Source organism: Protopterus annectens, chromosome 3.part0, assembly GCF_019279795.1.
Source record: "Protopterus annectens isolate FY-2018-M chromosome 3.part0, PAN1.0, whole genome shotgun sequence".
NCBI lineage: Eukaryota > Metazoa > Chordata > Ceratodontiformes > Protopteridae > Protopterus > Protopterus annectens.
Genome location: NC_056731.1, coordinates 914,551,400 through 914,579,022, shown reverse-complemented (window position 1 = coordinate 914,579,022; position 27,623 = coordinate 914,551,400). Strand labels below are relative to the sequence as shown.

Here is a 27,623-nt window from a genome sequence, read left to right as displayed (position 1 = left end):
ACCAAACAAAGGTTAAAAAATTAATTAACAGCATTACAGTGGGCTCCAGGGTAGCAGCATTAGTAAAACAATAGTAAAATTATTAAAGTGATTTGCTCATGATGGTGGGTGCATCTCAGCATGTAGTGAGTTAGGTGCCGCAGTGCATTCACATTGTTCTCATTTAGTATTTACTTGAGACATTTTTTAATAAAAAGCTTCATAAACCTTTTATTAAACCACACGCTGGTGTGACCGTAAGCACAGACAGCACTCCATCCATAGACTTTAATGTGTGCATGGCAGTGCACCTATTAAAATGTATGGATGTACTTAATGCTTGCACTACCATGATGTCACTCAGGATAAAGTTCACTCTACTTTAAAAACAAATGCAGCTGCCAAACACATTTGCCTATGGTACGAAATGCCATTCAGCACTCTGTGTGCTACACGATGTAGTGCAAAAGTAAGAAAAATGTATATGACTAAATCACTTTAAATAAGACAAAATGGCATAAATGGCATATAGAGTTACAGATTTAAATGAACAAGAATGTAGAGATTCTGAGGAAAAATACGCTTTTGTAAATAAGAGAACAATATACAAAACAGGGCTGGCACATTTTAAAGAATAATCTAAATCAGAACTCAACAGAGTAAAATGCAAGTTATACATCTGGAAAATTAAAAGTCAAGAAAAAAGAATACAAACATGTAGAGGAAGTAGAGAAACAAACTGGATGATAATTCATGGGGGACATATCAGATCACAAGAAAACTGCTCAGATGCATAGAAACAGATATTTCTAATGGAAAAGTGAAAGGAGCTATTATCTGTCAGTTGACAATAACACCCCCATCTAGAGTATTATTGTTGTGTGCATTTCTGAGTATTTTATTTCTGCAAGGACATACCTAGGGTAAAGATAGGTATAGCCTTAGACACAGAAAAAAAATATGGCTTCAGTTGTGGGCCACTGAAGGCAGCAGATATCTGGGTTACATATGAGTTTCAAAAGGGTGCCCATTATAAAGAATTACTCCTTGGGCTCATTTTTATATACCACCTTGGACTGTCTGGCAGTTAATTTCTTGTGGTACAGTGGTCCAGGGTTTGAATCCCTCAGCCTTTATTGCTTAATGTGTGACTCTGAGCAAGTCACTTAACCAAACATTGCTCCTGGATTGAGTCTGAAAAAGGTCCATGGAGATTAGTGCTCTAACCTAGTAAACAAATACAAAATTAAAATAAAAAGGGACTGCTTGGAATGCTATCAAAAGATAAGGACTTAAGGCATAGAGAACACTGCTTAAAGACGAAGAAGAAGAAGAAGAAGGAGGAGGAGGAAGCACAGCTATGTGAGACCATTCAGTATAAGAGCAGATATTTAAGAGAAAGCTTGTCTGTGCTATAACAGCACCTATCCTCTACTTCCCATGTGTAAATTTAATTTGCTAGACTTCTATCTGGACTCTCTTCCTACAATAAAAATATTCTCAAAAGCACTTCACTTTATAGCATTTCACATGTAATATTACTGCAACTGAATTTAGGAAGATGTGTAGATTCTGCAGTGTTGAATATTGGACTTAACTCTTCACAGGAGGTTTTTCTCTACCTACACCACAAATTTATTCATTATTCCCTTTGTCTTCACTATAAAAAAGAAGATGGTACTGGCCAGTGTGGGTTATAAGGGAGCTCATGCCAGTTAATATTGGGAAGGGCAACTGTGAAATATGCCACACCCTTTATTATTAAGTGATGGAGAGATGTAGTTGTTCCTTTATGTTTAATGTAACTGACAACAATATCCTGTATTCAGTTTTTTTAAATCATTTTAAATAATGGTAATTTTGTTTTTTTGTTTCCAACCCATCTCTGACCATTGAGCATTTCTGCTGGTTCTATACTGACCCACTCATTTCCCCAGGGGTGAAAACCCCTATAGCCCATTTGTACTCTTGTAGGCTAAGGGCAAGTGTGCCATGAGTGGTACTGCCATCTACATGGAGGATTATTTTTCTTTGATGCCCTACCACTTTTCTTGTGCATACCCAGTGATGCCTCTGGGGCTAGGCTGCAATGGGCATTGCATGAGACTGGCACTCACTATTTTAATGAAACAACCCTCTAGATACCTTGCTCTTTCTTGAAGCAAATGGCTCATATTGGCTTTACAGTCTTTACCAAGAAGCTCAGTGGAGTACATTTCTAGGCATGTGCTCCTCCTTTCCTATCCTGAGAGAAGGGGGGGGGGGTCAGCCCCTTTTATCCCCTTCAGCTCTGGGACAAAAAAAATCAATCCCTGGTCATCTGGGTTGTAATCAGGGATCTATCCCTTCATTCCATGAAACCAACTAAATATTGGAATTATTTGGCAAAGACATTTAGGATGAATTCATATTGTGATGCGCATCAGTGCACTTAACATTTCACAGAAAAAGGTCTCACCAAAGCATACAAGATGAGTTGTAATGTTTTACTCAAGTTGTGTAAGACAGGGATCCCCTTCAAAACATTGAATCACCAGAATATTGAATCCAAGTTCATTGAGATGACTTCACATAATCTTCACAACACTGAACTCCCAGAACAACAAAAACTAACCCCGGGTAAACAACCACTTGACCACCAGGACAAAACAACAAACAGCAAAACAAGAAAATGCTCCAAGTGGGGGACTTTACCCCCCTAACTAAATATACCAACTCCGATATCGTACTACAGTGGAGAAAGGACAAGGTTCACCATGGTGGTCAAGTGGTTCTTTTCCCGGGGTTGGTTTTCTTTGTTCCAGGAGTTTAATATACTGAAGATTCAGCGAAGTTGTCTAGATTAAGTCAGATTCGATATTCTGGTGATTCAATGTTTTGAAGGGGACCCGTAAGACAGATATTAATATGCCAGGACAGAGCTCTTGAACAACAACTAACAACAACTAAAGCAATGACCTGACCAATGAAATGCTATGAAATAAACTTAAACAAGAGCTATCTTACATCTGTCAGAGTAATTACATGTTATGGACCTTACTGATCCCCACATGATTTAAAAGAACAGATATGCCCTCTATTTTGTAAATGCTACATAAACTACTGATTATAATAATTGATAGAACTTTGTGATCATACAAGGTTGCTCTGAGAGGAACTAGCATTTGGTCTAATTTGCATCTTCTATATGCCATTTTAATAAGCTGCAAACTGTGATGATAACAGTACTCTAGGTAGTACAGATGATGATACATGGCACAATGACATAACAAAATTGTTAAATTATACAAAAATGTATATATTTGCTTATAGTTTTAGTAATGTTGAAAATACTCAAGACAATGTGAGACTGTAGCAAGGACAGTGGGATGTGGAAAATGATGTTATGACAATGGGATGTGGAAAGTGATGCATCACTCATAGCAAATGAAGCTATTATCCACTCTTTGCAGACAGCTACTGAGATATTTATGAGGAGCCTCATCTTCTCAGTCTTTGCAAGGACACTGACACAAATAAGATAGAGGCAGTTAAGGGGAGCATAAAAAATTAGATGAACCAAAAAAAAAAAAAAAGCTAAATAAACTAATGCAGCTACTATTGAAGACAGTCACGGAGATGAATGTTGGAAATCATTTGAATAGCTCAAGGGACCTAATGGAGTCCAAGAAAGTGACATTCATCCTCACCCTCCAAAATATATGTGTGTGTGTGTGTGTGTGTGTGTGTGTGTGTGTGTGTGTGTGTGTGTGTGTGCACGTGTGTACGTGTGTGTGCACGTGTGTGTATGATGCATGACAGCATGACAATTTGTACCATATAGCACTGACCCAAAAGGACTTGTTTCAAGCTCAGCAAGGAGGAAAGCATAACTGATGCCATAAGTTGTATGGCTTACAATGCATAAAGAAAGTCATAAATACAAGAAATATACAATAAGTGGTATTTGATTAATACAGGAGGACAAACAGTTACTAGTTACAAAGCAGGATATTTACAGTCAGCAAGCAGTTTACATTTAGAAATAAAGGTCTTGTAAGGCAGGTGTTGTGCAAAGGGAGAATAATGTGCTATTTCATAAAAGACAATGAGCATTGAATACCTGAGAGAAATTTGCATTAAATAATTAAGTTTGTATGACTAGGTGTGCTCGGTCGGAAGGCAGTTGTGTTTGGCTGGAAGGCTACTGTAGTGTGAGCAGATACCTTAGTGGTCCTAGGAGGGGGTGGGTGGGAAAAGAGAGATGGGCAGGCTGCAGAAATCAAAGATGAAGTTTGAAATATTCAGTAGATAAAGAAAGGGACTAAATAGATGGGCTACATTGCCATATATTTCATAGATCTGGTAAGAGACATTACCTCCCTGGACTACATAAAAAGAGACATGGAGGAGCTCTTGGATTATGTAGCCCAGGTGGGTATGACCCTAGCCCTGAGCAGCATCCTACCATCACCCAGAATGATACCACAGTACAAGCAGAAAATTATTGATTTCAACAATTGGCTAAGTTTCTGGTGTCATTCTAAGGGGATCCAGTATCTGTCTGTCTGGGATGACATGATTGACAGACCTCGATGCTTTGCCAGAGATGGCCTGCAGCTGTCACCCCTGGGCTTCTGGATACTGGCCAAGGCTCTTGCCACCCCTATAGTGCCTTTTTTAGGTGGTGTTTCAAAGACCAAATTACCACCATAACAGCTACAAACAAATGCAATCTGAGAGTCATGCTGCTCAACGCTAGAAGTCTAAATCTCAAAATGCTCCTGCTCGAAGCACTCCTTAAAATGGAGAACATTGACATTTGTGCTGTAACAGAGACCTGGCTCAAGGCAGCAGAAAGCACCCCTACACTACCAGGCTATAACTCATTCCACACCTTTCGGCCCCAGAACTTAGACCGAAGCTCCAAAGGCAGTGGTGTTTCTATATTCATAAAGGATGTGCACACCTCTAGACTGGTAGCCCAACATAATGCATCTGAGATACTTCAGGTGCAGCTCGCATTGGGTAGGACAGCAATTCAGGTCGAAGCCTGCTATAGGTCCCCAACCATGTCCCAAGACTCCACATTCCTAAGCACCCTGGAGAATATTAGGTCGAACCTATCACTCTCATACTGGGCGACTTCAACTACCCCTCCATTAAATGGGAAAACTATTCATGTACCAATACACTTGCCCAATGCTTTCTGGAATTCATTAATTCCAGTGCTCTGGACCAGCTCATTCTTACCACCACTAGAGGTAGCAACATCCTTGACCTGGTCATTACTAACATGGGTGACCGTTGCTCTACTCCTTCCTGGTTAGATCCGACCACAAACTAATCACCTTGGAAATCCACATCCCTCTCACCCCCAACAAAAGTAACCACCATGAAAAACTTATCCAAAGCTAACGTTGGGCTTCTAAAATCAGAGGTGGCTAACTTCATGGCACCCATGCAAATGGAGAATAGTTGCATGATGGCCGAATCATACACCAATGCACTGTATGAACACATACACAAATGCATGGATCTCGCCATACCCAATAGAACCAAGACACTCTCCTCTAAAAAAAGGAAGCCAATCTGGTGGTCCCCTGCCATAAACAAACTCTACAACAGAAAGAGGAAACTGATGCGGAATAAGGCAAAGTCCCAAGACTGAAAAAAAACTCCCTTCTCAGCCTCAACAAAAGGTTTTGAGATCTCTCATCAAATCCTCTATGAAAACAGAATTGCATCAGATAGTAAAGACAACCACAAGGCCTTCTATAGTTATGTAAAGAATATCCACAGCAATACCCAGATTTGCGCTGAGCTACTGCGCAATGGTACCTCCTATACCGAGCCAACAGATATTGCCAATATACTGGCCAACAGATTCAGTGCTAACTTTACCCCTCTCTCCCCCCAAAGGACCAATCACAATACCAGTAGATTGCCAGTCACCCAGTATTACCATTGCACAGGTTAAAACAGCACCATCCAAGGCCAAGAATACAGCTTCTATGGGACCTGACAATATCCCTGGCTGTGTTCTACATGAACTACAGAGTGAACTGGCACCCCATCTGTGTGGCCTGTTCAATCACAGCCTCACCTCAGGCTTTGTTCCTACCGAATGGTGCACTGCTACAGTCATCCCTCTCCACAAAGGAGGAGTGACTACAGACCCTGGGAATTATCACTTCATTAGCCTGACGAGTCTGATATGCAAAGCTATGAAATGCATCAACATAGACCTAATAAACAAGGCTATAGGGAATCTTTTTGGTTTTGTGAAGGGTAGATCATGCCTGCTCAAATTGGTCGACTTCTTTGAGTCAGTCACCAGAGCTGCGGATGAAGGCAAGGTGGTTCATACAGCCTACCTTGATCTGGCCAAGGCCTTTGATACCATTTCCCACTCAGGAATCATAGAAAAACTCACTAAGCTAGGCATCAACCCCTATATCATTAGGTGGGTTGCAAACTGGCTCACAGATAGAACCCACAGTGTGAAAGTAGCTGACTTCAAGTCAGACTGCCAACCAGTCACAAGTGGGGTCCCACAGGGTTCGGTCCTGGTTCCTCTCCTGTTTGGTATCTACTTCTCTGAAGTCCAGTCCAACATGAAAGGACTCTCGCTGACAAAGTTTGCAGACAATTGCAAGTTGGGAGCTGTTATTAACTCCCCATGTGATGTTGGCATCCTACAAAAAGGCCTCAATGAGACCAACAACTGATGGCAGAACCATGGCCTTAAACTCAATGCCAAAAAATGTGGTGTCATCTCTCTTGGTAAAAACCCAGTTCCCTTGAATTACCACACTGATGGTAGTCCACTGAACACAGAAAGTGGTATAAGAGAGCTGGGAACACAGGTTGACAGCAACCTCTCTTTTGACCACCACGTTGCCACTGTGGTCAGAAAGTCCTTCTATCTGGCACATCTCATTACTAAAGGTTTTGCATCCAGGAAGAAAGAGGTCATTGTCTCCCTCTACTCTTCCCTCATTAGGCCAATCTTCGAGTACAATGCCCCATTTGGTATGTACCTCACTAGACACCAGCAACATCTGGACAGGCTGCAAAAGTACCTCACAAAGAGTATCCTAGGCCTTAAACACTTGTCCTATATGGACAGACTCAAAAAACTCCAAATATTCTGTTTCATATTGCCTACTTAGAGGCAATCTCTGCTTGACTTACAAAGCCATGTCTGACCCAGCTCTGTTAGAAATGCTACATCTAAAGAAATCCCAATCAGTCCACACCACATGCTCCAGAGACCTCAACCTCATTACCACAATCAACAGAACATGGTGGAGGGACAGGTTCATAACCCAGAGATGCTCATGCTATGGAATAGACTTCCCATACATGTCAAGCAGAGCACCTCACTGGCCCTCTTCAAGATAAATCTTGATGAGTGGATGGGAAATAAAAATTCACCTCAGGGATCACTCCAGTGGCTCTACTCGACAGAGGCACTAGGAACTAAGGTCGGTGGCACGATGCCAGGGTAATCCTATGGGCTAGGCTTGTAAAGGCTCCAGGGCCATTAGCCTAGTACACACCTGTGAAAGTATTAACCTATGATCTATTTTCTATATATATTGCATCCCTTGAAATCATACATCTACTTAACTAAATTGTTTCCGGCATTAATGGGCAGATTAGCCTGTGACCTGAGCATAAACTGTAGAATACTGACACCAGAACTGAACTCTTGCTAAAGAATACACACACACACACACACACACACACACACACACACACACACACGCACGCACGCAGACACGCAGACACGCACGCACACACACACACACACACACACACACACACACACACACACACACACACACACACACACACAGCTGTGTACCTCATCATCTCTAACAGACTATAATGCAGAAATACAGATCTGAGAACGGCATATGAAACATTTAAAATGTGCAGGTTACACATATATTGAACTGTTTTTTGCATCATATGTTGTTGTATGAAACTGTCTTAAGTAGCTTTTAAAGCACCTGCTTCAAAGTTTATCTAGAAAACATTTGTATTTCTGCCTTTGTACTAAAACTGGCAGTCCACAGTCTAGCAAGTATCCCTCCTCCTATCTAATTGCAGTAACTATCATGTAATACAGCATCATGTTTGGAACTCTATAGTTTAATTTAAATAAAAAAAATGTTAAGTACAAAATGCACATAGATGTTATCACATATGCTATACCTACGTGGATGTAACAGTTCACACCTCAGTGCTTCATAATGTTTTCACAAGTATAATCATCTACAAATGCAACTCTGTAGTATGATGAGGCGCACTGTTTGAACATCTGTACGAATATCATTTGGCTGTGTGACTTCTGCTGTGGTAGGTAAACATATTTTTACAGTTGTCATGAAAGCAGACTCAGCATGACCATTCTGCTTCTTCTTTATTCTTTTCTTTTTGTGTTATTATTAATGTTTTTCATTCTGACGTTAAGATGCCATTAAAATAAGACACCACTGCCCATTTTCCAAACTCCAAACCTCTGCCAGCCTGGATCAGTGCAGCTATTACTTTCTTTGATATCCTTGTGCCATGTTTTAAAAAAGTACTGAAAAAGGCAAGTAGTATAAAAATACGTAAAATCTATACAAAACATAAAAATATATTCAAGTACCGGTAACAATATATGTTCTGTATAGTCTTTTGCTACACGTGGGAGTTTAGTACAATAAAAATACTTCTAGTACAATACTATAATATTTTCTGTTACATGTGATATCCAATAGTTTCCAACACAGTATTACATGCTTTTGATGATGCCAACTTTATACCAGCACACTAATTTAGGAATGTGTGCAGTACTATGATTCAGAAAGTAAACAGCAGTCGCAAATGATTTGCATATAGTCATCGGGCTTAAGCATAAACTGAGCCCCAAGTCACATTGCCAGTATTTGGCAACATTACTCTTCAGCAAGGTGAGATGCTTAATTCTGTGGGTCACTGGACTACATAGCTTAGATAGCTTTGAGTGGAGAGATGTTTAAATGCCAGTTGATTCATTTGTATCAGGAACTGCTTCTCACATCTGTAAACAGAAAAAATATATTTTATTCAGTCTGGCAGACAGCTGAAGAGTATCATTATAAAAGCTGCATTGATTAATGATATCAAAGATACACTCAAAGAAAGGTGTAAGAAATGCAACAAAACAGCTGTAATAAAAGCTCTGAGAAGAAAGCTGAAAATGGCTCATAGAGTCAGCTGTTTAGTGAAAACAAATGCACGTCTAATGACTCTCTACTAGAAGAAGAAATATGTCTCAGTAATATGGCTGCATATTGTAAGAAATCATGATTCATTGATATGGGTTTACCAGATGAATGCAGGAATTTATTAAACATCAAAAAGCATTACACAAATTGTTTCTTACCTGTTATGAGTAATGGGGTAACGAGATAATATGATAACTCAAATTACAAACAGGAAGGCAAAGTAATTGGTTCCATTATGAAAGAGGGTGGAAAACTCATATTTTCTTATTTTTTTTTATAGTGGCAAAAGTCCCCTGCACTGCATGAAGTGGGGGCAAGCCCCCCACCTCTGAACTTATAGAAACCAGCTCCAAGGTCACACCACCTCAAACAAGGGAGAAGTCTCCCTGAAAAGTGAATCATTGCCAGTGCACAATTTGAAATCTCACCTAATGATTTCCTATGGAGAAAAGCAATTGGCCTTATATTGTTCATGTTTTTTTTATCTGCAAGATATTGAAGCTCAAGGAATTTCTCCTCGAAATTGTGTAGTGAAGTCATAGTAGTTTATAGTCTAGCTGACAAATAACATACTGATGACCTAATTCTACTTTGCTTACATACTACAATATACAGTACACTAAAAAAATATAAATAAATAAATATATATATATATATATATATATATATATATATATATATATTTACACACACACACACACACACACACACACACACACACACACACACACACACACACACACACACACACACACACACGCACAGTAGTCTGACACACATCAAAAACTCAGGTCTTATCAGTTCATTTCTATAAAGCAGTTTCACAGTACAAAGTATCTTCTTACATGCTACTTGTCATTTTTCTTATCTGTTGCTAGGCACTTCTTCTGACTTCCCTTGTTACATGTTTTTCACTTGGTCAGGACAAATGATCCCATTTTAGAATAAACATTTCCATTATTGTGTTGTCTATAGGTTAACAGTCCTTGCAATTGCATTGCCAATGTTAGCTTGTATAGAAACAATCTTCTAACTGTAGTAAATCATTTTTTAGTTTATATAATGAATAAAATGCATCTTAGTTCCAAAGAGACAGCTGCACATTATATGCTTATAGAAAATAGTGGCATATTATCAATTGCCTGACACTTATAACATGCATAATCTGACAGGTAAAAAACAGAACACCAGCATATAAACTGATTCAAGTGTGAATGTTATGTACAGATTATGATCCCATAGAAATGTATCAGCATTGAAGCTAACATATATTTACCTATGTACTTGAACATACCTATCATCCATACATGCATTTATTATAGTCTTACATAAAAACAAAATATACCCAGGAACTTACATACATATTAACCTGTAAATTATGTGTGCTATTTTTACATATTTTGTTGCAATTGAACCACTCTTGCCAGTGGCCTAGATTATGGCTGAAAATGTCAACTGTCATCAGCATACCTACCTAGTTAGTAAAAGGATGAATGAATAAATAAATACAGTAAAAGTACAAGATGGAAACTGTATTAGGATATGTGATTTCTAATTGGGACATTTCTTGAAAACAGGTTACCATAACACTAATAACTACACTTTAGGTACACTATAAAAGTTTGGCATGTACATAAAGTCAGAAAGGAATGTTTGATTAATGTAATGTTAGGTAGAAGCCTGTTTTGAGTTCCACTTTACAAAACTGGGTAAAATGGCACTTTGAAGAAATGTGTTTTCCCTTTGTGCAGAGGGGAGACATCCTCCACTCCATATGCTGTTGTTATCAACTCCAAAACATATTTATGTCATGAAAAAACAATAAAACAAAACAATCAATGGCAGGATTTAGACTATTTCAGAATTTAACAGGTCAGGCTCAGTGGACTATGACTGAATGAATATGACTTTAACCAACTTAACAACTACTATTTTTGTGGGCATTTTTTCTGCATTTAGTCACCTTAATTTCTTTTGTTATTAATGTTGTAACATGCTTAAATGGTTTATTCTAAAAAACCTGTGCCCTTTTTTGTGAATTGTCCTATATGGTATGTGAAAGCTGTACTTAGCTAAGAAAACATCTTTCTACGGTGTTGTTAGGCACTTTCTGACAAATCTCCTTCATACTTAAGAGAATAACTGTATTGCACTTGTACTAACATAACTTTCACTGCTTCCTCTTGTTATATCTTGAGATCAGTGTTCAGAAAATAACTGTGTTGCACTACTAACATTTATTTTATTGTCCTGTCATTTCATACATTGATATTCATTTAGTGAATTCTTTTAGCAGAATTTATACCAACAATGTGGCTCCCAAAATGATAATGTCCATTCTTTTGGTCATACATTAATAAGGTGTGTGTGTGTGTGCATGCACGTGTGTTGGGTGGCTCAGTGTCTTGTGCATATTTTATCATAACTTCCTGCATACACTCTAATAAGTCTTGTTAATATCATTATCCATTTCACGAAATACACTATAACCCATTTTCAGTGTACGGTGGTATCATTTGGGCAGCACTTAACACATTCTTTTTTAATCACTGACTACTATAAAGGTACTTTTGGAGGATTTCTAGAAACAAATAGCACATATCATTATGTAGCACAATGTGGTGAGTGATGACATGCATGAGGGAGGCAATTTAAAGACAGAAGTAGTGAGGTATGACATCTGGGAAATAGTGTGTCATGCATTGCATGACAATAACTGCAAAACATTATGCAAATGAGTGACACCATGTTAATGAGAGCTATCACATGTGAAAATGATAAAATCAGACATGGCAGAGGGATTCGGGAATGTATAAGACTAGTAGAATGAACCACAACAATCATCTATTCTGAACACTAGGATCTGAAAATGAACTGTGGCTTCACTCGCATTATGATACTTGGAGTAGAATCAGCATTAGCAGAGCATATGTGTTTGTGGCCACATTTGAAGACAGTATCTGTGAACAAATCTGCCAGCAGCTAACATGCTATCACTTCATTGACCATGATAATTTTTGACTGCTACTGTGTGGACAAAGACACCATACAGGAATCAAGGGGGATTCATGGAAGGTCTACCCAGTAGACATGATGGTTTGCATAGCGTCAACCATCTATGCTATAGGGACCTTCCAGTGTTCAACAGGTGACATGTTAGGAGTTCTACAGGCATCAACTCCATGAATCCTATACCAGTTCCTTTATGTGGTGCTGCAGTGTATGAAGGAGCACATTTGTTTTCATGGACCCATTGGAGAGAACAACCAATATACAGACATTTTATAACATAGCCCATTCCCTGAGGTCTTGGGGGCCATTGACTGAATCCTCATTGCTGTCAAGGCCCCCATTTGCTCCACATGTTGTACAGTCATCCAGAAGGGCCTCCATTTCATCAGTTACAAGGTGGTGTGCAATGCACAGGATAGTTTATACAATGTGTCTGTGCACCATCCAGACAGTTCCTATGATTTCCTCATTTGGCATTTGTGCAACCTATGCCAGTGTCTCATGTAGGCTGAATTTCCGCAAGATCATCTAGTTGGTACGTACTTACAAAGTCTGCAAATCATGGATATATTGTTGCTATGGAAGTAGGCAGCAAGTCACTCATAATGGTATCCACTGTGCTATGTTGTATAGGATGCAAGATATTCCTTAGAACCAAGGCTGATGACTCCCATCTGTAGCCCCCAGGCCAAGTCAGAGTCTGCATATAACACCCCGAGGACCCTGAGCAAATGGAGTGTCCTGTCTGTGGAGCTGGAAGAGTGTTGACCATGACTATGGGAATGACTGTTTCTATTGCTGGAGGCAGCCATGGCTAGAGTTGAGAGTAATGCTGTCTTTGCAACAATATATGCTGTCTGGATATACTGGGCGGGTAACCACAAACCTTACATCAGGCCACTTTTACAGCCATGATTGGCTTTTGCAGGTATCCTCATAGATGTTTGAATGGATGTCATCATTTCACCACTGTCCTCATCAGTCATGCTTGCTATAGGCTCTTATGTACCATGTCACTCTGTATGGCAGTAGAGGAGGTCTTTGCAATCCTTGCAGTGGTTGCACTTCCTCATCCAAGTCATGTAGCACACTCAACATATCTGATATGGGGTGCATAGTGGTTGTGCCTGAGACACAGACCTGCACATCCACTAATTGAAACCACTGTGACCCCCAGATCAAAGAATGTTCTGAAATTATGGTGGTAATGGTCACTTGCACACCTCTCTCCAGTGGTTAGTGTACGCAGTTTGGAGGCAGTAAGTCTCACGGATGCTGTCTGTGGTGGTAACTTCTGTGGAGCTTGAGTAGGACTAACAAGTACACAAGATTCAGTGTTAAGCATAGATGAGGAGGTTCATCTTGACCCACCACCATTATCTCATATGGTAGGGATGTGTGTGTGACCACCACTGTTAGAGTTGCCGATAATGCCACTGTGCCATGAGAATGTGTCATTTGCATGATGTTATAACCATCAGCCACAGGTGGCCAACTGACACAGGGCTTATGCTGATCACTTGTGCTGAACCCTCTAGCAATGGAGTCTGTGAAACATAACGGTAACACACCTGTGGCAAGCCTGGAACATATGTATCACTCCCACCACCAAGTGACAGACATACACACTTAACCACTCCCACTACCCCTTCACATAATAGCTTTCCATTAATCTGCAACTCTTTCCAATCACCACATCTACAGACATCTCTGTCCTCACTCACTAGTGTAACATACTACTATTATTCAGTCTCTACCCTCTAGACCCCTAGTCCTCCATATTTCACTCTCTGCAAACATCTGTCCACTACTCACTATATATTCTTCTGTCTTCCAACTATGGCCCTCATACACATACCGTTCCTTCTTGCACTCTTATTCCTAACCCACCTGACCCCTTTTCCCAGTCAGATCCATCTAAACCATACTCTCCCACCTCAGACAACTCCAGCCATAACACCATATTTTAATACCAAAAATATATCACAAAAGCAACCCACCATAGCTCCCTCACTATACCACACCTCAAACATCCATTTCTGCAAAAACAAAATTATAGTTTTCCTAACCCCTAAACAAAAAAATACATTACAATGAAATGACAAAAGCCTACTACTCTCTGACATACACCCCTAATCCAATAAAAATAAGTATTGATGGTGACATTCACACAAATAGGACCCAATTCATCCACCTGTACCAGAAATCTAAACCCCAGCACATCCCTTTCTGGCTCAAAATCATCCTCATTACTGGTTTTCCATATAATCACCCAAAGCATTTGCTATAAAATAGCCATGTTGCATATCTGGATAATGACTGGGTACTCACCTTCTTCCCTAACAACATATTCTTCTCAAACTTTCTCTCTAATGTGACCACCTCCTTACCTTCATCATCAGAGCTCAAAATCTAAACCCGCAAAATCCACCACTTAATAGTTTGCAGTCTGTCACACTTTCAAAAATATACTTTTATTTAGAACCTAAAACTGCATAACTAGCAACATTTGAAGGATCTCCACCTAGTTAATGCTGTTACAGAATTCACCAAAACTTTGTTTAATATCCTAAAAAATCTAGTCTCCCTCAGAACAAAACGAGTACAAACCATACCAGACCCATGGCTGACCAAATCTACAAAACAGCTTATGATACACAGAGATAAAGCCTGGAAATCCCAGATAATAAACAAAAGTCATATCAACCTACAAATATTTGCGCAGCTTAGAAATCACACAAAATACCATATTAAACTTGATAAAAGAAACTGGTGCTCGAGCATGCAGTCTAAAATCCAAAAGCATTTTCATCAAACATAAACCACCCACTACACTTGCAATAACCCTAAAAATATTGCCACTGTCTTTGAAACCTACTGCATAAACTCAGTGACATCCTTAATCAATCAACAAACTTTTCCATCTTGCCTGTCCTACCCCAGTAATGTGTGCAAACCACACTCTTTGTCAGCACAGCCGAACTTCAAATCCACTATTTAAAAACTTCTATTGTATCTAAAACCTATCACTCTTGCATCTGACAATCGCTCCCCAGAATATCTAAAACTCTCAACCAATGCTATAGCTTATATTCAGTATCCATACTCAGAAACTATCTCTGAGTCATATGTACTATTGCTATGGAAAAAGTTGCATCCTACCACTATATAAGGAAGGAAACTGCACAGAACTTAGGATGGCAATAGGGCAGAATCTATTCCCCTTACCTAAAATTCTTGAAAAATGTATTCTCTCCCAGCTCACCCAACACCTCATCTAAAACTGCTCCCCCCTCCCCTTTCCAGCATAGATTCCATCCCCAGCATAATACTATAAATGCCCTCCTACACTTTACTAAAACAGTTAACTGCCGCGGTGGTGCAGCGGTAGCGTTGTTGCCTCACAGCAAGAGGTTCTCCCGTTCGATTCTCGGCTGGAGTGCGGGGAGTGCCTTCTGTGTGGAGTCTGCATGTCCTCCCCACGGTTGGGTGGTATTCGAAAGACATGTGTAAATGGGCGTGCCTTCATTGAAGGTTGGACGTCGAGCTGGCACCTCGGCACTCATGAAAATCTGCTGCCAATCATTAGCGGACTGGAGTTCCGCTGTGGTGACCCCTAACCGGGAAAAGCCGAAAGACAAACAACAACAACTTTACTAAAACAGTTAATGTCCATAGTACTGAAGGCAGGCTAGTATCAGCTCGATTTATTGACCCTACCAAAGCTTTTGACCTGGTCTCCCACCCCATACTACTACAAAAACTCTCAAATGTAGGCTTTAATGATACCTCTACTACCTATTTCCATAGCTTAAGTAGTAAAATGGTACAGGGAATTCTCTCTCCTTTTCTCGCAGTTTACACAGGCATTCCTCAAGGCTACATACTTGGTCCCCTTACTTTTCAACATCTTCAGTAATCTTTCAGATGCCTCTAAATCATCAACAATAGTCTAGTACACTAATGACTCCATTCTAATTTGTAGCCCCTAAAACACAGACAGACTGCAGAAAAATCACTCAAGAATCTTCTCATCTATCAAGGCCTGGATAACAGTCTCTCAATGTTTCCTCAATGACAAAAAAATTAAATTGATCTTTTTACCCCAAGATACCTATCAGTTCAGAAACCCTCCTTTGACATTATCTCATTAAACAACACCAAAACTGAAATCAGAAATTTCTAGGCATCTACATCAATGATAGCCTAAATTTTGACTATCACATCCAACTTATTGTGAAGAAACCTCACCAAAAATTGGGCTCCCTGTAAAGAGTTAAAAAATTTCTCACCAAGCAAACCAGAAAACACTTACCCTCCATACTATTTCTCCCTACCTTCCTCTACTCTGGCCCGATTTTCACTAACTTACAAGACTCTCAATTAACAAAGCCTGAACAATACTACCACAACGTAGCAACATTTGTAGCAAATTACTGACATAGAATGCACCACTGCTTAGCACTCAAAGAACAGAGTTGGCTAGAATTATCCTACTTCCTCTCTTACTGCCAACTTGTTGCTATTCACAATCTCTTCTAGAAACCCAGAAATGGTCTGTCTCTCTCAGCCATAATCAAGTGATACATACCTAATAGACCCCTATGCTCTACTGAAAAGCTGCTTCTTCTTGTCAACAAATGTAAAATATGAGCAGGAAACAGTCTCTTCTCAAACCATGCCATCAAAACCTGGAATTTCACCCCCCCCCCCAAAACTGAGACAACACTACAAACCTTTTAAATGCCATCTAAAATCACACCTATTCAACTTTAGGCTCTGCCCATGCACTATTCCCACATAACTCCCATAGATACAGTCATACTACTGCACCACCTCCTCTAATCCTCTTTAGCTTCCTTATATCATTTTCTCCTCCACTCTGCATTTTTTTCCTCAGCACCCTCTGTCTACTTTCGCCCCCACTCTCTATTTCTTTCCCAAGCACCTTATTTTAGCACGTTTCTCTTGTACCATCCATACAAGTCCATTACGTTCACCATTGTTCTCTCTATGTCATCCTCTGCTCTAAAAAATTCCATAATGTAATATTTGCTTTTACACTTATACACTGCTGATGTAAGGTTGTTTTTGTTGTTGTGTCTTTCGGCTTTTCCCGGTTAGGGGTCGCCACAGCGGAACTCCGGTCTGCTAATGATTGGCATTAGATTTTTACGTGCTGAGTTGCCGGCCCTGACGCACAACCTTCAATGAAAGTACACCCATTCACGCATGTCTCCACACAGAAGACGCTCTAGCTGAGAATCTAACAGGACAACGTCTTACTGTGAGGCGACAACGCTACCGCAGCACCACCACCGCAGTTTACACTGCTGATGTAAAGTCAGACTGGTAATACGATGCTGTTTATTTCCTACTACTTTTAAATAACCTGAGCTAGCTACATGACATTTTTCTTATGATAACGTTTTAATATCTTACTGGTTAAACTGAAACAGGATGTTATCTTTTTCTAATGCTAACTTGTATCTTTTTTTAAATTGTATAGAATATATATTCCCTATGTTACAATGTAGAAAATCTTAAATTGGATAACACATCTTTTTTTCTCTATTTTGGTCAAATATATAAATCTCAATGAATTTTTGGAGCCTCTGCTGAAAAGGGGTCTTGTGCTTCGTTACACATTTCTGGTCACCAAATGCAGCAAGCAAATAAATAAAGATTTATTGATGTGTGCTTAATATATACATTATTTTTGGTACATACTTACCTTGTAGTACATGCTGTTGGAGTTGCATCCCCACTGTGCCTAGAGAACAGACATGCACATGTGTTCTGCTAAATAACTCATTCACATGAGTGAGTTACAACTCAATGGTAATGGAACATGCTGTCACTAACCTGGTGCGTCTCCATCAGACACTCGGGCAGTCATTTTATTCAAGTTCCCACACCCAAGTCACCTTCAGGAATGAGGGCTCTCTCTCTCTCATCTGCCACAGATAAGGTTACCAGGAATTCTTTTGAGATGCCTTTGTGTTGGTGGTCCATCTCCTGTGGTGGAAGGTCCTTGAAAATATCCTGTGCCATGGTCTTGGCCGAGGAGCTCACCTGCATTACTATTGTATTATGGCTGCTGACAGCTATACTGTCCTTCCTCACTCCTTGTATATCTTGTCCAGGAAAGCCTTGTCTGCTTTACTCTTTTCATGGGTATGATACCATGTGTACACAGGGTCTGCAGGGTCCGCAGTAGCACCTCTGTCTGCAGTGTGGTGAACTTTTCCAGCTGTTGCTATTCTCTGAGTTCCATGACAAGATGTGTACATATGTGGGTTACACATGTGGATTAGTGTCTGTGTTTGTGTGTGTGTGTGTGTGTGTCTATGCATGAATGTCTTCGTTAGACAGCAGTGTCTCAGCAATGTCACCCTGCCTCCAGTTGGTGATCACATCTGTTTGCAAAAGTGCTGTCACAATTCACATGCTGTGCAACAGTGACAGCAGCAATGAGCATGTTGCTACTGCCTGCCATCTTGCAGCACTGTATTGACACTACATAATCTGACATATGTAAAAGAGGTATCATATCTTCCATAACATGTCTTGCAGTCTGTCTATGGTACAGTGTTGCCCTCCTACACAGTAACCTGTCATTCCCTGTTTTTTTTCCTGTCAGGGTGAGCCCCCCAACCAGGAAAAGCAAGACAGTCACATATCATGTCTTTGTGATTTGCTGCTGTCAGAATGAGTCCCTCTGTAGCAGAACAGTCCCATGTCATGTCCTTGTGCCCTCTTCAATGTTAGCGTGAGAGCCCCCCACAGAAAGACAGTCACCCATGATGTCCTTATGTCCTTTTTTCCCATCAGTATGAGCCCCCGTCTCTCACACACACACACACACACACACACACACACACACACACACACACACACGGACAGTCACCTGTTATAACTCTGTGCTCTTTTTCATTACTATTGTGAGCGCCCCCCTCTACAGCAGGACAGTCATCTGTCAAGACATTTTGCTCTTTTTCATTATCATTGTGAGCCCTCCCCGCACAGCAAGACTGCCACCTATCATGTCCTTGTGCTATGTTATTCCACATAATCCACTGCTCAGCATCTGCTCATTCTGTGGAGCAGACTATCAAGGAATTCGATGACTGGCTGAGGGACAGCAGCAAGGAGCAATAGTTCTACATGTCAAGTGACTGGGGAAGTTCATGAGAGGACCAGAAGCTATATGCTGGAATCAGGACAACTGCCTAAGAAGAAGTGATAGGCCTTCCAGGCAGTGGGTTAGGTGTAGTATGTGGACATCATTTAAAATTGATATGGAAGTGTAATACATGTGTACTAATGTGTTATATGTTTTATCGTTCTTTTTTTTTTGTTCCTACTCTCTACAGGTACAGCTGTAGTGTAGGATGTGGTGCATGTCTACTTTTGGGTCAGTAGCAGTCCCCATGGCTGTCTTACCACAGGGAGATAAAGACTGGTAATCAACTGAAAAAATAAATCAAAGTAGCACTGGCTAGGTGAAAAACAAAGGTTAGAATATCAGGAAGAACATTTTCCAGTTAGTGATGTATGTTAATGTGGTCAAAGATTTTCTGTCAGTTTCTAGTATGACCTCTCGCAAAAGGTTTGGAGAAAAAAGCAGTTGCTGGGATAGCCATGCTCTGAGGTAAACATGATCTTGACTTGAGGGTGATCAACCTAAAATGAGTCGACAATGATCAAAGAAATAAAAGCTTGGGACCAAGTCTTTCTAGGCCACATTCAGATTAGTTCTTCTGTACCTTGAACAGAGGGCGAGAGATCTGATGTAAGGTAAAGATAGTATTTTACAACCAGGCTCACTAAAAACGCATATGCTGCCCATTTTCATTGCTTTAAGACAGAAGAACATTATATATCGTGTTTTTGTAAGCGATGACAGATCAATCTTCAGTTGTCTGAGGAAGTGAAGATTTTCTTGTGCAACAGACGGCTGTTACAGCACACACAGTATCTGTCTGGATCTTTAATTTTCTATGAATGTGGACTATAATCAGGAATATCTGACAAGAATTGTACCTACTTTCAAATACAAATCACATCTGACTGTCCAATTTAATGTACAAGAGCCCTGGAAAGTTTATAGGTAGTCATACACCATGTACACTATAGTGTATACATTTTATTTTATTTTTTTTTGTTTATTCATTTTGTGCAATGACATGTGCTAGAGTTATTTTACTAAGCCCTGTCACCTTTATCGTGGTTATATGTTGTTAAGTTATAAATTCTGTTAAGGGACCATTTTTCAGGATGCTTGGTTAGCTTTTTTTTTTGCCTGGCCTCAGGTTCAGTCCTGACTTCCCAGTGTTGTCTTTCTGGATCCTTCTTGTGTCCATTTGAGAATTCTTTGGATATTCTAGCTTCCTCCAAAGGCATAATGCTTTGGCTGATTGGAAGATTTCTACTGCAAAGCTTGTCTCTCGTATAAAGGAACCTATGGCTTAAGAGGAACTGCCAAAACAAACATGATAATTAATTCACTTGTAGCAATGGCTGATTTCCTGGGATTACAGTAACTTACATTCCTTTGGAGGCAGATAACAAGTACCATATTCACCTGCCTCTTGCAAAGATAAAACTGATGAGTCATCCAGAAGAAAACAACTGAATACAAATTCAGCTCATCAAATTTTAAAGTACATTGTTACACTTCTCATACTCCTGTGTTTTATAGTTACTTTCATTTCTGGATTTACTCCTGATGTTAAATCAGCAAATGGTTTGAAAACATAAACATTAAATATATGTGTTTTATGTTTTAGTTTTAGTGTTGACTCAGTTCTTCCTCATGATCACACTCCTAAAATGATTACAAGTTAAGTATTGGTAATAATTTGCAAACACATGCAAAATATTGAGTAATCAAAAGCACCTTACTTCTTTACAGGAACAGTTGATTATTTACATTATGCTTTCACTAACAGAGCATCAAACACATAAGAGTGGGTGTTCTGCCAATGTTGTGTCTTTCGGCTTTTCCCGGTTAGTGGTCGCCACAGCGGAACTCCGGTCCGCTAATGATTGGTAGTTGATTTTTACGTGCTGAGTTACCAGCCCTGACGCACAACCTTCAACGAAGGTACGCCCATTCACGCATGTCTCCACGCAGAAGACGGTCTAGCTGAGAATCGAACCGGACAGTGTCTTACTGTGAGGCGACAACGCTACCGCAGCACCACCACCACGGGTAGTGGGTGTTCTGCCAATACCAGCTGAAAATTGTCTTACTTGGACATAAGACTCCCTTACTGCTGCAGCTAGCATAGGAAAAAAGGTAACTTATACAGTAATGTAGGTAATGAGGGATTGTGAATACATTCTTTCATGATGTCATGTCATGCATTTTCAGCTTCAAGAAAATTTTCAAGGTGTGGTATTTATTAATAAAACTGCGAAAATAGTACACTACTTGCCTCAAACACTATAAAATTTGATATGATACACGGTAAAGACATTACTCCCATCAGTAACGGTCGGTTATTTACATTTGCAAAGGAAAGTGTGACAATACACTTTAACAAAAAGCTTCTTCTGCATGGGATCAAGCCTCCTAGCATCCCCATATGAAGAACTTTGCCCCCCCAACTTATATATATATATATATATATATATATATATATATATATATATATATTATTTATTTATTTATTTATTTTATTTTACATTTGTTGACCGGGATAGTCCCACTGGATGCATGTCCATTTTCAGTGGAGGCCCGGGGAGAAAAGCTCCAAGGGTAAGCAGATACAGCATTACATAATACCAGCATTACATATTACAAACAGACTATTTACAGAGATTACATAAGTAAGCAAGTTAAACAAGTTCCACAGGTTAGAGTTAATCCTGAGCACAAGTCAGGATTAAATTAAATTACACAGTAAACTGGTTAACAGATTTTTACACATTCTAGAGAGAGTTAGCCAGGCTTGATATATTGACATAGCCAGTTAAGTGACAAATGTTGTTTGAGTCTAGTTTTAAATTGACCTAAGGTGGAAAGTAAGGTAATATCAGCTGGAAGAGAGTTCCAGGATCTACTTACAGAGTTTGCAAAGAGAGAGTCACCGGCTGTGTTATTAATTTTGCTAGTCTGAATTAGTAGTTTGTTAGAGGATCGAAGCGGTCTAGGATTGTTATAGGGGGTGATAATATTTTTAAGTGCAGGAGTATTGACTGGATTATAGAGGATTTTATAGGCCATAATCAGTTGGTTATACTGGATTAGGCTGGGTAGTTCAAGCCACCCAAGCTGATTTAGATTGATGCAATGATGTGTCCTAAAAGGCAGCCCAGTGGCAAACCTGGCAATGTGGTTGTAGCAAATTGAGAGTTTGTTAAGGACAGTCTTGTTTAAATTTGAGAATAGAGGGGATGCATACAGAAGGGTTGAAAGAAGGTGAGAGCGAGCTATGGCAATTTTAGCTGGAGGGGTTAGGAAGGCTTTTATTCTGTAAAGTGACCCTAGTTTTTATTGATGGTTTTGATAGTTTGGTTAACATGTAGGCCGAATTTTAGATTATTGTCTATGATGACACCTAATAGTTTTGTAGGTGGGGGGTCACGTGAGATTATTGTGCCATCATTTGAATTTATGGTAAAGGTGAAAGCGGTAGACCTACGTGTTGGTGAAAATAACAGCATTATAGTTTTTTTGGGATTTAGGATCAGATGACGTTCAGAAAGCCAGTTTTCTATTGTATTAAAGGTGGTCTGGGTAGCTGACCATAACTCTATTGGAGATGTGGCTAAGCAAATCATAGTAGAGTCATCAGTGTATTGGATACAGCTGACTTTTGGGATGACAGTATAAAGGTCATTAATGAAGATGGAGAACAGCAAGGGCCCTAGTATAGAGCCTTGTGGTACTCCAAGGGTGTTAGGTAGAAAGTTAGAGAGTTTGTTCTGCCAGAGGACAGCCTGCTGTCGATCATTCAGGTAGGATTGAAACCATTGAAGGGCTTTAGTATCTAGACAGAATGTTTGCAGGGTGTGGATTAAAAGTTGGTGATCAACCATATCAAATGCCTGGAAAGATCCAAGAAGAGGGCTGAGAATATATAATTATTGTTGCGATTATGGTTTATGGTGTTGGTAAAGGCTAGGAGGGCTGAAGTAGTGCTGTGATGAGGACGGAAGCCATGCTGAGTGTCTGCCATTAGGTGATTCTGGATTAGGTGGTGCATGAGTTGTCTATGAATACATTTTTCCATAATCTTTGCAAGTGGAGAGACTATAGCTATTGGCCTATAGTTGGAGAATTCAGTAGAGCTGCCTCCTTTGTGAAGTGGGATTACATAGGATATTTTCCAGATGGTGGGAATTTTAGCTTCTACTATGGTTCGATTGATTAGTATTGAGATGGGGTAAGCAATAGCATCAGCTGATTTTTGTAGGTACTCGGCAGGGAGTTGATCAGCAGAAAGTGTAGTGTGTTTTAATTTTTTCATCAAGGTACGGATAAGTGAAGTGGTGACTGGTTGGAAGCTGAATGCGAATAGGTTTCTAGGGGTGCTACTTTCAGGACCAGGGGAGTTAGGAGGTAGTTGGCTAGCTAGGGCTTGAATTGTCTCAGTAAAAGAATCGGTTAAAACTGTCAGAAAAATCTTCAGGGGTTTTATCAATAGTAGCAGCAGGGATTGGGGTTGAAGTTTGTCCAGGATGTAGTAGATTATTTAAACCTGCCCAAAACCTCTGAGAGTTATTTTGATTAACTGTCTGTAAATTACAGTAGTATTGTTTTTTGTCTTCTAAAATTGATTTTTTGGTTTCATTCCTGGATTGCCTGTATTTAATGTGATCTTGAGGGTCTTTAGAAGAATGCCATAAAGCCCATGCTTTGTTTCTAAGGGTAATTTTGAGTTTAGACTCTTTAGAAAGCCATGGCACAGTTTTTGCCTTGGTTTTCTTTGAACGAACAGGTGCATGCAAATCAAGGATCTCAAGGAATTTGTTGTTAAAGTATGCTACTGCTTCCTCTAAGGGGAGGTGTTTTAGAATAGACCAATTACATGAGTTAGTTCTTGTTGGAATTTGGCAGGGTCAAAGTTTTTATTGTTTCGAACCTTTCTGAGTAAGTGTTATGTTTACACAGTCATGAAGAAAAAAGAAACTTATTAAAAAGGGAATTCACTATCAGGGTATACTTAGAAACCATACTGGCAGTGATTTCCTATAAAAAAAACAGTGATTGAGGAATTGAACTCTGGAAGTTGAACTTGGCCACGTGTTACTTCATAGACTCTGCAGTCAACGAGTAATAGGGAAGTCCATGTACTGTCATAGGTCTCAGCTTAGCACCTGAGAGAACTGTAGTCCACACTGGTGGAGATGCTACACATATCTTTAGAAGACATGGCCTTTCTAGGCAATGTTATTAAAGCCTCTTACTTATTCCACTGTCTGTGGCTTATCAAGAGTGAGTTATCAGCTTCACTGGTCTTTATTCTGACAATTATATAATATAGACTTGTCCTGAAGTTATAATTTCACAGATATTTTTTTTACATCATTTTGTCTATTTACCAGAGGTGCCAGAAGCTGCTAAAGGCGGGGGACGGGGTGTGGAGGGTGAAGGGCAACAGGGCACTTCATGTAAAATAAAGCAAATCCTTATTTATTTATTGGTATCTACTATCATAAGAGAAGCAGACAGCAGAATATGAAATATATACATACCTGTCAAAGAATATAGAACAGTGATGGCAAACCTATGACACACGTGTCAAAGATGACATGCCATGACATTTTGGGTGACACACCAGCATACCTCTCAGCCTGGAAACATCAAAAATCTGGACAAAGGCCCATGAAAAATAGACACAAATCTGTATGTTGATTAATATAAAATTTGCATACATAATTACGTAACCTCGCCCACTCCAATGGAGTTGTGGGATACCAACTTTCAAAAGCAAACTGAGGAACATACCACCAAACTATGGCCACCCAGACCCTGTAGCAAATGGTAACTATTTTTTTTTTAATATGCAGCAATGATGTTCACTGGGAAGGGAGAAGATGATGAACCTCAGGAATTTGTTTTTGGGGACTTGCAGTATGTGGGTTTTGTGGTAAAAGTAGGGCATTTACTGGTAGGCAATATTCTAATCTTAGCGAAAAAATATTCTGGTTTGCTAGGACCTTCAAAAGTCATTCTCCATGGCCTAATGATCAGTGGTGTATCTAGAGTTTGCGCCACCTGGGGCTGTCATTGAGTTTGCCACCCTTCATCCCCTCACAAAATTATGGTCGAATGGGCCCCCCCCATACATAGCCCCTCTGCAGTCATTCCAGTGCCCCATTACTTGGCTATTTTACCTCATTTACCATAAACACTTTTATGTGCATAATACTTTACTTCTACAATGATTATTTGGATTTCATTTAAAACTTTTATTTTACATTTTATAGCACAAACACTAATAGACATCTGCTAAACAAAGCAATACAGTCTCACAATGAAAAAAGACTTAGCATTTAAACTTCTCTGCCCTTGAAACTCACATTCATTGAAACAGAACTGAAACCAACATTCAAAGAAAATGCATCTGGAAAGCGGTGGATAAAAATTACCTTTGTGCTGTTTTCAAATCATAGGTCCCTTGCACATGAAACATACATGTGTTCTTTAATACACCTTCCTAATTGTATTAAATTATATTCCTTGTATAATACAGCACACTTGCTAGAGCGAGTTTTAAATTTATTGTTTGAAAATTCTTTTCAGTAAGCAATGAAACGAAATGCATGAACCAATAATGACAAAACTGCCCAGTTCAGAACATTTCCATCATAAAAGTCTACTCAAACATCTACAGTCCACCAGTATCAGTAAATATGCACAATTTCTGCAGAAGTAAAAGTCATTGAAATAATTCCACAATAAAGAGATCAGTAACTAATGAAGAAGTTGCTGCTAGCCAACATCTTTATATTTCATTATTTCATCTGCAAATAAAATGCCTGTTGCCCTTGAGAAATAAATTGCCTATGTTACATAAAAAAAAAGATAAGCTAGTAATATTGCAATAGGGAATGGAGGGCAAATTGATAACAGGTTCATAGTTACTAGGTATCTCCACCAAAGAGGACACTCTCAGGACTGCAGCATCCACCCCCTTTAAAAGTACACCACAGTAAAGTATCAGCACTCCATCTACATACTGTGGGAGTAGAACCCACAGCCTTCTACATCAAAAGCAAGCATTCTACCTGTTGTGCTACTAACAACAAACACAAGTGGGCTTGGTATAAGCAGCAATAAACTTCCCTTGAAGAACTATGCAGTACAAGAAATCTGGAAAAAGTCAACATTTACTGGGGGGGGGGGGGCAAAGGCCTAAAAACCAGGGGCACATTTTGCTTTTATAGTCTTAGAAAAGTTGCTAGAATAAAATGTTTTGTGTTATCATGTGTTTCCTGAAAGATAGAAGAACTGAAACTTAAATGACTATCATTAATTAGTGAATTCAGTTCTCACTGATTTGCCAGAAAACCACAAATTTTAAGAGGAACAGACCACAAGTATGAGCCAAACATTCCAGACATTGGACAGTTGAGAACTATGGACTTAACCCTTGAATCATAAGTGGTGCTGGTATGGGTAGAGAATTTAGGCTCTTGCTTCTTGTACCTAAGGTACAGGGTTTGAGCTTGAGTAAGTATAACCACCAGTTATACCTAACTGGGGCATTACACACACACACACACACACACACACACACACACACACACACACACACACACACACACACACACACACACACACACACACACACACTCTAGAACTAGTAAACATACAAATGAGCAGCACAGAACTAGTAAACATATAAATGAGCAACACAGAACTAGTAAAGATACAAATGAGCAGCAGAGAACTAATAAACATATAAATGAGCAGTAGCAATCTCCTTACATGCAGAATGGAACTCTAGACTTGGAAGTGGAACCTGCAAACTCTCCTTACACGCACACCTTCCTTGCCTTGCAAATGGCACTTCACGGAACCCTCCTTACAGCAGCAATACAGGATACTATCTTTAAACAGAACTTGCAAACTCATGTAAACTATCACTAAACAGAACTTGCAAACTCTCCTTACACACACCCTGCCTTGCAACAGCACTTCAGAATGCAACCCTCCTTACAGCAGCAATACAGGATGTCAAACAGCAGCATCAAATTTCAGATCCAGTAAACATAAGAAACTTACAGAAGCAGCTATCTCCATGTAGTTTAAATTGGACAGACAGGAAGAATTTAAATTGGGTTGATAGGAAGAAGAACAGACAGCACGCACAGATGTGACCAGACTGGAAACATGCACAGAAGATGCTGGACTGGAAGAATGACTTG

The 27,623-nt window shown here is 39.6% G+C and overlaps 1 protein-coding gene across 1 annotated transcript in view; it reads right to left on the bottom strand.

Annotated features, from left to right (window-relative positions):
* Positions 1 to 8,100: 8,100 nt before the first annotated feature.
* Positions 8,101 to 27,623, bottom strand: part of COLEC12 (collectin subfamily member 12) — an 846,619-nt gene continuing 827,096 nt past the window's right edge. Inside the window, exon 10 of the mRNA XM_044065237.1 lies at positions 8,101 to 9,037. Within this exon, the coding sequence (XP_043921172.1) occupies positions 9,018 to 9,037 (20 nt within the window). The 3' untranslated portion in view covers positions 8,101 to 9,017. The remainder of the gene's footprint in view (positions 9,038 to 27,623) is intronic.